Source organism: Taudactylus pleione, unplaced genomic scaffold (genome assembly GCF_031769625.1).
Source record: "Taudactylus pleione unplaced genomic scaffold, aTauple2 ptg000504l, whole genome shotgun sequence".
Lineage (NCBI taxonomy): Eukaryota > Metazoa > Chordata > Amphibia > Anura > Myobatrachidae > Taudactylus > Taudactylus pleione.
Window position 1 is genome coordinate 400,699 of NW_028284906.1, and position 15,601 is coordinate 416,299.

The 15,601-nt window shown below is 46.0% G+C and overlaps 1 protein-coding gene across 1 annotated transcript; it reads left to right on the plus strand.

The window, feature by feature from the left end:
- Positions 1-523: 523 nt before the first annotated feature.
- Positions 524-15,160, plus strand: LOC148501724 (uncharacterized). The gene is made up of 4 exons (XM_088450046.1): positions 524-610; positions 3,971-4,012; positions 4,193-5,021; positions 13,543-15,160. Exons 3-4 carry the CDS (start codon positions 4,259-4,261, stop codon positions 14,451-14,453), a joined length of 1,674 nt encoding a protein of 557 aa, XP_088306172.1. The 5' UTR covers positions 524-610; positions 3,971-4,012; positions 4,193-4,258; the 3' UTR covers positions 14,454-15,160.
- Positions 15,161-15,601: the final 441 nt, after the last annotated feature.

Genomic DNA, 15,601 nt, shown 5'->3' on the forward strand with positions numbered 1-15,601 from the left:
ATGTGCTGGGAGGAAATCAGTAACTGTCAGTGCAGGTGCAGTGTGACAGTTGATCCTCTGACTCACTGCTTTCCCGTTGGAGCTCTGCCTGCCCCCCACTGGTACATATCAGTCTGTGCCTTGAGATCAGTGCTGTTTTAGGCACTGGAAGACATCCTGAGCGAACTTGCTTAAACTAAAATTTCAAATCAGAGATTCCACGGCCTGCTTGGTAGGCACCATGTTAGGTCTCCTTGGCCCTGATGACCTTCAGACTTATCCAGAAACCTAATCCTGTTCAAACTACACCACAATGCTGAATTTAGTGGAGCTAGGTACAAAACTCTGGCCATGTATAAAGGACAAACAGACAGACACACACTTTCTCGCGTATTATATAGATATGGTTTTTAGAGCAGCTGTAGTTAGTCTTCCACACTGATATTCTTCTGTTTTACTTATGTCTTTTATCATTTATTGGTATTTGTGTTATTTTATTGTTGTGCGTGTGTTTTATAAGGTAAAGAAATGACTGATCTAAAGGCAGAAGAGATAGAGGGAGAAGAGGAAGCATATATGATGGGTAGTCAGCAGTTTAAAGAGGAGGAAATCACTACATATATCAATACAGGTAAGTAACAAACACTTATTACTGAAGAGTCCCATTTTCTCCTTGTGCAGTACCTACAGTAATCTTTTATCCTACATTGTCCTCTGTTAGTACAAACTAATGAGGGAAATGTATTTGCCCAGTTGGGAAGTCAGGAGCCATCAGCCCCTATAATACTCCTGCCCTCCCCCTCACATCATGTCACTGTGTGTTACCAGCCCAGAGATCTGACCAGTCTCCTCCCCACACTCTCTGGTGTATCTCATACATCAGGAGCCATCAGCCCCTATTATACTCCTGCTCTCCCCCTCACATCATGTCACTGCGTGTTACCAGCCCAGATATCTGACCAGTCTCCTCCCCACACTCTCTGGTGTATCTCATACATCAGGAGCCATCAGCCCCTATTATACTCCTGCTCTCCCCCTCACATCATGTCACTGTGTGTTACCAGCCCAGAGATCTGACCAGTCTTCTCCCCACACTGTCTGGTGTATCTCATATTTTAGGAGCCATCCCAGTACCTCAGTGTGAAGGGGGATTAAGTCTGGTGGCTGCAGTGATGCAGGGAGTGTTACTGTGTTCGGGTATCTAGTCCCAGATGCAGGGATTTGAGCTATAGACTGGGAGACTCGCTCACAATACTCCACCAGTGAAAGAGTTATACTTCAGCACTAGCCCCTGAGGTTTGTTTGGTATTAAAGTCTGATACAAGTGTAATATTTAAAAGTATTCATTGCACTTACCTCTTCCCTGGTGGTCTAGGGAGGATTTGGGTCCCTTTTTCTTATGCTGGTCTTCCCCCTCCCAGGGAATGAGAATGGCCTCCCATGCAGCCACCTGCAGTGACATGACGAGATTCAGGGAGAGAGAGCCAGCACAGTCAGCTCATTGTTTTCTTGGAGCAGCAAGGAGATGACACTCGGTGGCCAGGAGACTGCTGTCTGGGGATCTTTTCTCCCTGCCTCTGGGCCCAAATTCAGACAGAGAACGTGGATAGTTTCCATGCAGAATTCTGGAAGTAAATTTTTAGTCGTCACCCCCAGACTTGCTGGCATTATGGTGTTTACTTATAGTTTTTTTGGTGTTTCTCCAGGATGCTCTTTTTGTATTTTTCTCCAAAATCTGGATGTGAGTACCCTAGACATAATGTCACAGATCTGCCCTGTCACACTGCTGGGTATGTGAGGACCCTAGACGTAGTGTCACAGATCTGCCCTGTCACACTGCTGGGGATGTGAGGACCCTATACATAATGTCATAGATCTGCCCCGTCACACTGCTGGGGATGTGAGGACCCTAGATGTAGTGTCACAGATCTGCCCTGTCACACTGCTGGGGATGTGAGGACCCTAGACGTAGTGTCACAGATCTGTCCTGTCACACTGCTGGGGATGTGAGGACCCTAGACATAGTGTCACAGATCTGTCCTGTCACACTGCTGGGGATGTGGGGACCCTAGACATAATGTCACAGATCTGCCCTGTCACACTGCTGGGGATGTGGGGACCCTAGACGTAGTGTCACAGAACTGCCCTGTCACACTGCTGGGGATGTGAGTACCCTAGACATAATGTCACAGATCTGCCCTGTCACACTGCTGGGGATGTGAGGATCCTAGACATAATGTCACAGATCTGCCCTGTCACACTGCTGGGGATGTGGGGACCCTAGACATAGTGTCACAGATCTGCCCTGTCACACTGCTGGGGATGTGGGGACCCTAGTCATAGTGTCACATATCTGTCCTGTCACACTCCTGGGGATGTGAGGACCCTAGACATAGTGTCACAGATCTGCCCTGTCACACTGCTGGGGATGTGAGGACCCTAGACATAATGTCACAGATCTGCCCTGTCACACTGCTGGGGATGTGAGGACCCTAGTCATAGTGTCACAGATCTGCCCTGTCACACTGCTGGGGATGTGGGGACCCTAGACGTAGTGTCACCGATCTGCCCTGTCACACTGCTGGGATGTGGGGACCCTAGACATAATGTCACAGATCTGCCCTGTCACACTGCTGGGGATGTGAGGACCCTAGACATAATGTCACAGATCTGCCCTGTCACACTGCTGGGGATGTAGGAACCCTAGATGTAGTGTCACAGATCTGCCCTGTCACACTGCTAGGGATGTGAGGACCCTAGACATAGTGTCACAGGTCTGCGCTGTCACACTGCTGGGGATGTGAGGACCCTAGACATAGTGTCACAGGTCTGCCCTGTCACACTGCTGGGGATGTGAGGACCCTAGACATAATGTCACAGATCTGCCCTGTCACACTGCTGGGGATGTGAGGACCCTAGCCATAATGTCACAGATCTGCCCTTTCACACTGCTTCTGCCCTTTCACACTGCTGGGGATGTGAGGACCCTACACATAATTTCACAGATCTGCCCTGTCACACTGCTGGGGATGTGGGGACCCTAGATGTAGTGTCACAGATCTGCCCTGTCACACTGCTGGGGATGTGGAGGACTCTTTGAGATACATTGTACCGTATTTTTTGGGAATATTTTAAAATGAACACTAATGATAGAGATTTATTCCCTGATATTTCCCAATGTTCCAACCTGTTAATTGCAACATTTTTGAGATGCCTCATTGTATACTTGGTAAATGCTGCATAGGGAGTCACACCTAGAGAGCTTTCCCCATCCAGTATATATGGTTAGGTTACTGTACACACATCATCTGATAATCACATATATACAATGTACTCAGTCACTGTGTGTCTCCTACAGCTGGAGCCAGTAACAGTAATACCCCAGAGAGATGTCCCCGTCCTCTGTATTCCCAGCACTGTACAGAGGAGAATCACATATATACATGTACTCAGTCACTGTGTGTCTCCTACAGATGGGCCCAGTAACAGTAATACCCCAGAGAGATGTCCCCATCCTCTGTATTCCCAGCACTGTACTGAGGAGAATCACATATATACAGTGTACTCAGTCACTGTGTGTCTCCTACAGATGGGCCCAGTAACAGTAATACCCCAGAGAGATATCCCCGTCCTCTGTATTCCCAGCACTGTACAGAGGAGAATCACATATATACATGTACTCAGTCACTGTGTGTCTCCTACAGATGGGCCCAGTAACAGTAATACCCCAGAGAGATGTCCCCGTCCTCTGTATTCCCAGCACTGTACAGAGGAGAATCACATATATACACTGTACTCAGTCACTGTGTGTCTCCTACAGATGGGCCCAGTAACAGTAATACCCCAGAGAGATGTCCCCGTCCTCTGTATTCCCAGCACTGTACAGAGGAGAATCACATATATACATGTACTCAGTCACTGTGTGTCTCCTACAGATGGGCCCAGTAACAGAAATAACCCAGAGAGATGTCTCCGTCCTCTTTATTCACAGGATTGTACAGAGGAGAATCACAGGATCCCACAGGAGGATCAGGTAATATAGGCTCTTTTCAAAGATTGAAATACCAAAGTGACTTTTTATTAATTCACCTGCGTTAAATAATTAATCTGCATCTATCTGATTGTCTTACATGCTGATATTATACTATTATAATATTTATTCTGATATAATTTACTCAGACATTATTAAAGTGTTATTTTGCTGGTAATTTAGAATGAAGACCTGATTGATATTAAGGCACAAGTCATACAGGAAAAAGAAGAGACGTATGTGACTGATATGAAGGCAGAAGATATAGAGGGAGAAGGAGAGACGTATGTGACTGATATGAAGGCAGAAGATATAGAGGGAGAAGAAGAGACATATGTGACTGATATGAAGGCAGAAGATATAGAGGGAGAAGGAGAGACGTATGTCACTGATATGAAGGCAGAAGATATAGAGGGAGAAGAAGAGATGTATGTGACTGATATGAAGGCAGAAGATATAGAGGGAGAAGGAGAGACGTATGTGACTGATATGAAGGCAGAAGATATAGAGGGAGAAGGAGAGACGTATGTGACTGATATGAAGGCAGAAGATATAGAGGGAGAAGAAGAGACATATGTGACTGATATGAAGGCAGAAGATATAGAGGGAGAAGGAGAGACGTATGTCACTGATATGAAGGCAGAAGATATAGAGGGAGAAGAAGAGATGTATGTGACTAATATAAAGGCAGAAGATACAGAGGGAGAAGAAGAGACATATGTGACTGATATGAAGGCAGAAAATATAGAGGGAGAAGAGACGTATGTGACTGATATGAAGGCAGAAGATATAGAGGGAGAAGAAGAGACGTATGTGACTAATATAAAGGCAGAAGATACAGAGGGAGAAGAAGAGACGTATGTGACTGATCTGAAGGCAGAAGATATAGAGGGAAGAAAAAAGATGTATGTGACTGATAATAAGGCAGAATATATAGAGGGAGAAGAAGAGATGTATGTAAGGGGTGATCCGCAGTGTAAGGAGGAGGAAATCCCTACAAGTATCAGCAGAGGTGAGTAATAAACACGTATTACAGGAAAGAATCATATATTCTCATTTCTCAGTCATTACAACAATCTCTTATCCTACACCAGGCATGTCAAACTCAAAATACCAACCGGGCCGAATTTCAAGGTCTACGAGTGAGTGGGCTGCAACAAAAAAAAAAGTCTTATATGCAATTTTGAAAGGTTTATTATTAATAAAAAACAATGTAGTGCCCCATATCCAATTCTACTCTATATTACAGCCCCTTTTGCAATGCCCCCTGAATTTGTGCCAGTTATGCAGTGCCTAAGTAGTGGCCAGTATGCAGTGCCCCAGTAATGCCCCTTATGTTGTGCCCTCAGTAATGTCCTTAGTAGTGCCCCTTATGTTGCTGTGCCCCCAGTAATGCCCCTTATGATGTGCCCCCAGTAATGCCCCTTTTGCAGAGCCCCCAGTAATGCCCTTTTATGCAGTGCCCCCAGTAATGCCTCTTTTGCAGAGCCCCAAGTAATGCCCCTTAAGTTGTGCCCCCAGTAATGCCCCTTTATGCAGAGCCCCTAGTAATTCCCTTAGTAGTTCCCCCAGTAATGCCCCTTTATGCAGAGCCCCAGTAATGCCCCTTATTTTGTGCCCCCAGTAATGCCACTTATGCTGTGCCCCCTCCCAGTATAGAACAGATCCCACTTACCTCTATCTTACCTCTCTTCACGCTGGCCGCTGGGCACTGCTCCCCCGTAGACGCCTGTCGCTCACTGGATCTAACTACATCCAGCAGGGCAGGCCGCTCAGATAGCGGGTGACGTCATGACGTCACCCGCGCACTCGCGAACTGTATCTCTGGGAACGATTGCCTCTGAAGCGATCAGAGGCTTCTCTGATCGCTTCAGAGACCAGCGTTCCAACACAAATATTATGTGGCCCAGTGACTCCTGCCGCGAACGGAGCTGAGCTCCGATAGTGGCAGGGGTGACTGGGCCGGGTAATATATGTATTTGGGCCCACATGGTTGGGCCACATAAATAGCTTCTTTGGACCACATGTGGCCCGCGGGCCGCGAGTTTGACATCTCTGTCCTACACCCTCCTTTGTTAGTGAGCAGTTTGTTAATTTTTCTAATTAGAGGTGGTTACTGCAGGTCCATCTAATTTATACGAGACATGGAAAGTGCAATCAGACCGTGATTGAATGTAGTTTGTCTTCAATGGATGTAATATATTACTCCACACAGACTCCACCCACTGCGATGAATCAGTGCCCTGTGATAAGTCAGTAGATGAGTGGATGATCTAACTCGCTAGATGTTTCATACTGACGTATTTAGTAGTTATCGTGCAGTTTCATCTGAGGAATAGCTTGTCAGGGTATATTATTACATTTAAATGTCCTCATTAACCAATTAATGCTTGAGTGTATATATAGAAAGAGAGAGTAACAGGACAAGAATGTGTGTATAGAGTTATAAATAAAACACCAATTGATGGTAGTAAAAAAGGTATTGTGGTACTTAGATAAGCATATCCATATTTTCTTAATGAGTATGGTTCCTCTCAGGGGTGATGGAAATCAATATAAAGTCCTCTCCTAGGACACCTTTTCAACCACTTTTAATGGTCTCCATATCTGGAATACAGCCCAGCACCAACAAACAGAGATGACTCGTGGTAGTAATTTAGAATTTTCTGTATGATCCCTGAGGAAGTTTGTTTTCACATGAAACGCGTTGGTGGTTCCTGTTCATCTTCCAAAGGCTCCCTCAGCCAGGGATGACCACTGCCACCGGGAGCTTCTACTTACTCAAGTCCTGTCTGCAGCGGTTGTAGCACCATTTCTGTAGGATTTGGGTGAATTATATTGATACGCTGTTTGTATAGCTTTATATTGTACGTGGTTTGAATCCTATATATTCTTATATAATATTCCAAATTACTACACACAGAGTCTTCTCTGTGTGCTTGGTGCTGGGCTTTATTCCAGATTTATAGATCATTAAAAGTGGTTACAAAAGTGTCCAACGGGATGACTTTATCCTGATTCCCATTACCCTTGAGTGGAACCATACTCATAAGCATATCCATACAATACCTATTTCTTCAGGGTCCATAGGCTCCAGACAGGGAGATCTTGGGGTATAACTGGATCTAGGTCCCCGGCACCACGCAGATAAAAGCTTTGCTCCTAGGATGCACTGGAACCATCCTCCTCTATACCCCGAGCCAGAGGCACTTCAGTTATATTTGGTGCCCTGCCGGAGCCAGGTCACTGTTTTACGCAGGGGGGGCTGATTAGCAGCCCAAAAGCTGTTTTTTATTTTTTTATTAGTTTTTCTTCAGAGCGGGCAGCGGTAGACTGTCCATAGGACGTCTGCGCTGCCGCTCCGTCACCCCGCTGGCGCCGCGTCGCCAGTACATATCTGTGGATCTCGGCCGGACCCCAGGGTCTGTGCTAGCTGAGCCCCTTGGGACTCTCAGGACTGCTGCCGGACATACGGGGACAAGTAAGAGTAGATCACCAATTGCGGTGATCCGCGTGTTAGCAGTCCGGAAGTGCTGGTGGTGGAGGCAGGCACACTATACCCTGCGCTTCCACTAGACCACCAGGGACTTGAAGTTGGTGCGGGAACCAGCATCCCAGGGGTTAATTGCCGGCCAGGGGAGGCAGCCTTCCCTGTTTACCGGCTCCTCAGCTCAGCGAGCCTTTTCTGCTAAGGGCTGGCTTTGCTGAGCTGCTATCTTCATACGGCCACGCCCCCTCTGAGGTCTACGGTGGCGATTTTCTCTTGGTGCATCGCAGATCTCTCCGAACAGCGTGAGGACCAGTCCCCCTGTATACCTTTCCCCTGGGATTAGTGTATATAGCACTATAGCCTTCCCAGGCACTGAATCTGGGCAGTTGATTGTAGTGCCAATTTACAGTATGTGATATTTAGAGTGGACTGTATGTGACTTATGCTAGCGCTGTCTGTCTGTGTCTTTTTTCTGATCTGTCAGTCTATATCTATCCCTTTCCTCTTACTACCAGCCCTAACAGGTGTAATTAGATTTGGTTTTATGACCTCACATATATAGATTCAAGTATTTATGAGGTCTGCCACATACGGCTGTGTGCTGCACGGTGCCATATTGTTGGCTCAGTAATTTGCATACATTGTGAGTGCCCAGTATAGCGCTTCCTGATTTTCCAATATATATCTATATATAATATTGTCAGACATGTCTGACAAGGAGGTCGAGCGCACTGCTGCACCCACGCTGCACTCCTGCAGGCTCTGTGCTGCAGGGGTGAATAAGAAGGATTTAACTCAGGATGGGTTATGTGTGAGGTGCTATCAGATGTCTGGTCCCTCAAACCCCTCAACAACAGGTACTGGCCTCCATTGCCGGTTGGCTTTTATACCCCAAATGGGGTTACCCCACCAAGCCATCCTTGCAGTCTACTCCTGTGCCACAGACTGCCCCCCCCCTACCAGGGATTACCACAGTACATACAATCCCCTCCGGTACCACAATAGTCTGTCATTCCTTTTCAGGGACTACCACAAGCTGTGCAGCCACCCTGGGTGTATGTTTTCTCAAATTCAGTTCAGAGTTTGGCAGCTTCATCTATGGTTTTTCAGACCATGTTGCGGACCGAAAGGCCTAAGAAGGCATCTAAACGCCCTGTGTTGTCGTCCCAGTCTACACAACTCTCAGACACAGATGTGTCATCAGATGATGGGGAGGTGGATGATGCGTCTGATTCCGATTCCCCTCCACAGGAGGTGGTACCTAAATTAAGTATTGATGTTCCTGCTTTGGTGCGAGCGGTCAGTTCCATTCTAGTTATAGAGGATGAGGAACCTGCCCCTAAATCCAAAAACCCCCAGTTTAAACAGATAAAGGTGACTTCGGCAGTTTTCCCCCTCTCTGACCAGACTATATAACTGCGTCCTTGCAATCGCCAGGTAAGAGGTATCAACCACAAAAGCATTTAGCCTCATGTTATCCGTTTCCTGAGGGTCACTGCAAGAAGTGGGAATCACCACCTGCAGTAGATTCTTATGTCACTCGCCTGATAAAAAGTGCTATGCTACTAATACCTTCCATTTCTTCCCTTAAGGATTCTACAGATAGGAAGGTGGAGACGTGCCTGAAGTCAGTTTACGCTCTCTGAGGAACTGTTGCCCGTCGGTCCATGGCTATATCATGGGTGGCCAAGGCCATAGAGAGCTGGGCAAGTGTTCTGGCGTACACCTTCCCTGAGGAGGCTCCTGAGGCTCAACACTCTTTGGTGGGCCACATGAGAGATGCAGCTTATTATATTGGTGAGGCTGCTTTGGATGCCAGTCTGCTGACCTCCAGAGTCTCTGCAGTGGCCGTGTCTGCTCACTGCTCCCTGTGGTTACGCTCCTGGAGAGCGAATGCTGATTCCAAAAAGGGCCTGGAGGCCTTGCCTTTAATGGGGAGATATTGTTTGGCCCAGACCTGGACAAAATTGTAGACACACTGACAAAATCGGTCAGCTTATCTGCCATCAGCGGCTGCGCCTTCAAAGGCTAGAACCTCTTCCTACCTTGGAGCACCAGACGCCCTATTTCCAAGTCAGAGGATAAACCCTCAGCCCGAAGGGACCGACCTCCCTCTGGGGGATCCCAGGGTGGGAGGCCATCTTCGTCAGTTTGCCCAGTACTGGTCTTCCACCACCAAGTATGCTTGGGTAAAAGAATGTCTCTCAGGGGTACGCCCTCTCATTTCGACAAAGACCTCCCCACCAGTTTTTCTGCACAATGGACAAGAACAAGGCCTTGCAGATTAAGGAGGCCATAGAGTCCTTTCTGAAAGCAGGGGTAATTGTGCCAGTTCCACTATCTCAGTGCGGGACTGGTTATTATTGTACTCTGTTTCTGGGTCAAAAGCCGAATGGGTCTCACCGGCCTATCCTCAACCTAAAATCCCTGAACAAGTTTCTTAGGGTGCCCAGGTTCAGGCTGGAAACTATACGATTTATCATACTGGCTATGGAACCTGGCGATTACATGGTATCACTGGACATTCAGGATGCATACTTACATGTCCCCATAACGCCTTCCCACCAGCGTTATCTGCGGTTTGCTATACTGTCTGTACACTCGGCGATGCAGGTTCTAGGATCCATGGTGTCCACATTCGACATGGTGGAATATGCCCAGTTCCATTCCAGGCCCCTGCAGGAGCTGATACTATCCAAGTTGAACGGGTTACCCCACAGGACCCAGATGCTGGTGCTATCTCTGGAGGTGCGCCTATCTCTGTCTTGGTGGCTACAAACAACTCATCTGACCAAGGGTTGCCCCTTTTGGATCCCGGACTGGGTACTTCTGACAACGGACGCCTATGTCTCTGGGGTTGGGGCGCGGTGACCGCCCCATACTCATTTCGGGGCCGTTGGACAGCAATCCTTCCAATCAACATATTGGAACTTCGGGCTGTATACAGGGCCCTCAGGATGACGAGACACGTTCTTCACGGAAAAGCCGTGAAGGTTCAGTCACACAATGCCACCATGGTAGCTGACATCTACCATCAAGGAGGCACTCTAAGTCGGGCAGCAATGACAGAAGTGTCACACTTCCTGACTTGGGCAGAGAGTCACCTCCCTGCCATCTCGGCAGTGTTCATTCCGGGAGTCCTCAATTTGGAAGCGGACTTCCTCAGCCATCACGACGTGCATCCAGGGGAATGGTCTATTCACCAAGAGGTGTTTCAACTCTTAGTGGACAAATGGGGCCTCCCAGAACTGGACCTCATGGCCTCCTGTCACATGTTGCCAATGTATTGATCCAGAACAAGAGATGCTGAAGCAAGCTTAGTGGATGCTCTGTCAGTGAAGTGGACCTTCTAGTTTGCGTATCTATTTCCTCCGGTATCCCTGCTTCCTCAGGTTCTTCGGAAGTTCAAGCAAGACGGATGCACGGTCCTGCTGGTGGCTCCAGCTTGGCCCAGATCTTTGGAGTCTCTTTATTGACACTCCGTTCCTCTTGCCCCAAAGTCCAGACCTGTTGTCTCAGGGTCCCTTGCCTTTACCCGGACCTGGTTCGTCTGTCTTTGACGGCGTGGCTCTTCCATCTTAAAGTCCAGGTGATTCTCTAGCTCGGTCATCAACACAATGCTTCCAGCGTGTAAACCTGTGTCAGCCAGGATCTATCACAGAGTGTTGCATACTTATTTCCAGTGGTGTCGCACAAGGGATTACGACTCTCAGCTGTTTCGTATTTCCAGAATACTAGCATTCCTTCAAGCTGGTTAGATTATCTCTGCACTCAGTGTGGTTCCAACGAAGGATAGCTCCGCTCCTGAGTATCCACACCTTTTTTCCAGGGTGTTATCCGGATTCAACCTCCCTTTGTCCCACCTGTGGCTCCTTGAGATTTGGCGGTAGTTCTTCGGGCCCTCCAGGGTCCTCCATTTGAACCACTAGATTAGGTGGACATCACGTGGTTAACGGCTGAGACTATTTTTCTTCTTACAGTTGCATCTTCCAGGAGGGTGTCAGAATTGGGGGTGTTCTCATGTCGTGCTCCCTTTGATATTTCACCAGTACAGGGCTGTGCTTCGCAGTCACCCTGAGTTTCTACCTAAAGTGGCTTCTAATTTCTGCATTAATCAGGAAATTATAGTACTGGCCTTTGAGTCACCTGACCTCTCGGCAGGTGAGGCCTCCTTGGATGTGGTCCGTGCTCTCAGAATTTGTGTGGACCGGACCAGTCCCCTTCAGAAATCAGACTCCTTATTTGTTCTCTATGGATGTCACAAGTAAGGATGGCCAGCCAACAAACAAACTTTGGCTAGATGGCTTCGTATGACTATATCAGTGGCTTACACACAGGCAGGCCTGCCTGTTCTGGCTTTTGTTAAGGCTCATTCTACTCGGTCTGTGGGGCCCTCGTGGGCAACTCACCGTGGCGCCTCGGCTGTTCAGCTTTGTAGGGCGGCCACATGGTCTTCTATCCAGACCTTTCTAAAGTTCTATGCATTTGATACCTTTGCCTCTCAGGATGCTTCCTTTGGGCACCTGATTCTCCTCTCAGTGCAGGAGCATCCCCACCCTTAAAAGGACTGCTTTGTGACATCCCCAAGGTCTCCCTGTGGAGCCTATGGACCCTGATGAAAAAATGAGTTATGGTAAGAACTTACCTTTTGTTAACTCTTTCTTTGAAACCTAGATCTAGTCCTTGGGGGGGGGGCTCCAGGAATGCTGGGAACAGGAAGGAAGGAGCTGTAGGAGGTGGTAGAGATAAGGAGGGGGGAGGGGAAGCAGATGGAGACAGTAGAAGGAGGAGGAAGATGGAGTCAGCTGCAGAAGAGGGGGGTACTGCTGGGAGGAGGCAGAGCCAAGAGCCAGCAACCTGCTGCTGAAGAGCCCAGCTTCTCTGCTGTTGGCCGCTGCAGACTCAGCCCCTGCTACATCCTGCCTCACTGGTACCACCTCCCACTAGCTGCTGCCTGAGGTCCCCGGATGACAGAGTACAGAGGCTGTAGCCTGAAGGGGTGGCTGTACTGATCTGGAGGCAGTTGGAAATATACAAGCAGAGTGTAAATAAAACACCCAGTGACGGACATAGGGACAGGACAGCTCTTGGTTCCCGGACAGCTCCGGAGGTCGCACACCAGTCTGTGGAGCCCAGCCCTCCTGTCTCTCCCTGTGTCCAGGGGCCTCCAGCTATTGAGGGGCGACGAACTTTTTGCACCCAAGGAAGCTAGTGTTGGGTTTTCTGAGTGTACCCTCCCCTAGGGACAGCTTCTGAATGTCCCATGGTCCAGTGTCCCCCAGATTGGATGAAAGAATAAACAGTTGGCGCTGATTAACACTACTATTAATAATAATAAACCTTTCGGACTGGTTAAGCAGCTGTTCAAAAAAAGAAACTCTGCAGTTTCATAAATATGAACCAAAGAAAAACATCACATGAACTGCGCTATACCAGTCTGTGTGATAAATATAATTCCCAGGTGCAGTTCAAAAGAATATATAATTTATTAAAAGCTGTCTAGTAAAAAGTTCTATAATATTACATGGGTCCCAGCATAATACAGTTGTTTTACAATCATAAATCGATAATATATATGCATCAATATACATCAAAACAACATCCAAGTAGGACTAACCGCTTCCTCTCACAATTATATAGAGTAATCCCAATTCTGTGAATAATAAAAAATGGATTGGTAGTATAATCCTCTTAAAAATCACTGTCCAGATTCTCAGCTTGCTGATAAGATAAGTGTTACTGTAAATACACCATAGTTATGGGGGACCGGGTTATGTCAGTCAGGTGCCAGCACTAACCCTGATAGTATGCAGAGAGGTTTATGTTATCACTACATGTTGCAGAGTAAATCCCAGGACATATGATTACAATAAAGCTGTAATCCCTGCTCTATACATAACAGCGTAACATGTCAGGTGATGAGTTTTACATTGTACCTTAGAGCATTTGTGACTTTATCCATTTGATAGTGATTTAAGGATCTTTGATAAGTCTTTATGGAAAATTACATTTACGGGGCTTTATATATTTATTTTATTCCCAGCAGATGGATGTAACAGCAGGAATATCTCGAAAAAGAATCCAGTTTTATCTCCAGATTGTGAAATAGAAGAAAATTACATTAAACAAGATTCTCCAGGAGAAAACCCCATTACCCCAATAATACATCCAGTACCTCACAGTGCAGATGTATCACCTGATCCTGCTTATACTGAGGAATGTTTTCCTGGTACCTCTATAACAGCTCTTAGGGTAGATAAAGTATTTCCCTTTTCTATAGATGCCAAATGTCTTACACAGAACACAAAGCGTATTACCCATCAGCCAGCTAAGGCAGGTGAGAGGTCATTTCCATGTTCTGAGTGTGGGAAATGTTTTACATACAAATCACAGCTTGTTATCCATCAGACACGTCACACAGGTGAGAAACCATTTCCATGCTCTGAGTGTGGGAAATGTTTTACACATAAGTCAAATCTATTTAAACATCAGAGAAGTCACACAGGTGAGAAACCATTTCCATGCTCTGAGTGTGGAAAATGCTTTACATTGAAATCAGATCTTGTTACACATCAAAGACGTCACACAGGTGAGAAACCATTTCCATGCTCTGAGTGTGGAAAATGCTTTACACAGAAATCACATCTTGTTATACATCAGAGAAGTCACACAGGTGAGAAACCATTTCCATGCTCTGAGTGTGGGAAATGTTTTACACATAAGTCAAATCTATTTAAACATCAGAGAAGTCACACAGGTGAGAAACCATTTCCATGCTCTGAGTGTGGAAAATGCTTTACATTGAAATCAAGTCTTGTTACACATCAAAGACGTCACACAGGTGAGAAACCATTTCCATGTCCTGAATGTGGGAAATGTTTTGCACAGAAAGCAAATCTTGTTACACATCAGAGAAGTCACACAGGTGAGAAACCATTAATAATATCTTATTAAACAGTATTTCTCCTGACCTGGGCCCTTCACTGACCCCTGACATTTCAGTTTCGTGAATGGTCATAGTTTATATTACTGTCCTCATTGTATTCTGCTGTTACTTTTCTTGCTTTTATCTATTTTGAAAGGAAAGTGACTGCAGTGTTATAGTAGTTTTTGGAATTGGATCACCCAAATGGTATAAAGGGGGTAGGAATACACGAGGAACAGTGACAAAGGCAGTAACACAGTCCTGTCATCTAATAATAGAAGATAAGGTCTGACACCTGACAGTTAAGTTTCTGCCACCAGCCCCCCTCTATTATATGTTAAAAGGTGGCCAGAGCAATGGGAGGATATAAACAGTTAATATCATTATTTGTCACAAATTATCAGGGCACAACAGTGAGGAGTAAGGACTGTCCTATATGTGGGTATCCCTGGTGCTCCGGGTGGTGTCCCCAGTATGTGTATATATCTGTATGTATATATACTATTCTCTCTCTACTCCTTCCCGAGCTTAGAGAATGAGGCTATAAAGATCTATCTATGTAACGTAATATTGTGCTGTATGTACTAATAATTGTATACATGCTACATTGTAATATTGTGTAGTTTTATTTCTCTGGTTTTCCATGTACAGGATGCACCCAGACATCTTCATGTATTGGGATTCGAGGGACTGAATGTTTGTCATGTGTTAATTAACTAAACAAAGTATCATTAAAAACTGCTATTTTTTTATTCTTAACCAGTTTCACGAATACAATTTTTTCTTATTTATATTGTTTTATACATCATGTACTTTTATAAATAACACAAAGTAAAAGATCCCCTAACATCTGTGGGCTAATGTCATGTAGCAATTGGATCACTCCCACTACAAAGCTGTCACAGACCAGCAATGACTCTGATAAAGCTCTGTTGGAGGTGAAATTAGTCAGTTATTGCTGTTTAGTACATTTGATGTAACAAATGGCTTATACTGTCTCCCTGATGGATCCATGGATATTGTGGTATATTGCTCACATATATACAGACATTAACACTAACATTAACATACAGTAACACATATATACAGACATTAACACAAATATATACACAATAACATACATAGACAGTAACATATATACTAAAACAGTATACAGCATTAACATACTAACACTTGA

Bases quoted from the DNA above. Each gene is read 5' to 3' on its own strand.
- LOC148501724 (XM_088450046.1), top strand. From the start codon at position 4,259: ATGAAGGCAGAAGATATAGAGGGAGAAGGAGAGACGTATGTGACTGAT. The intron at 5,022-13,542 runs GTGAGTAATAAA...TTTTATTCCCAG, and splicing joins CCCTACAAGTATCAGCAGAG to CAGATGGATGTAACAGCAGG.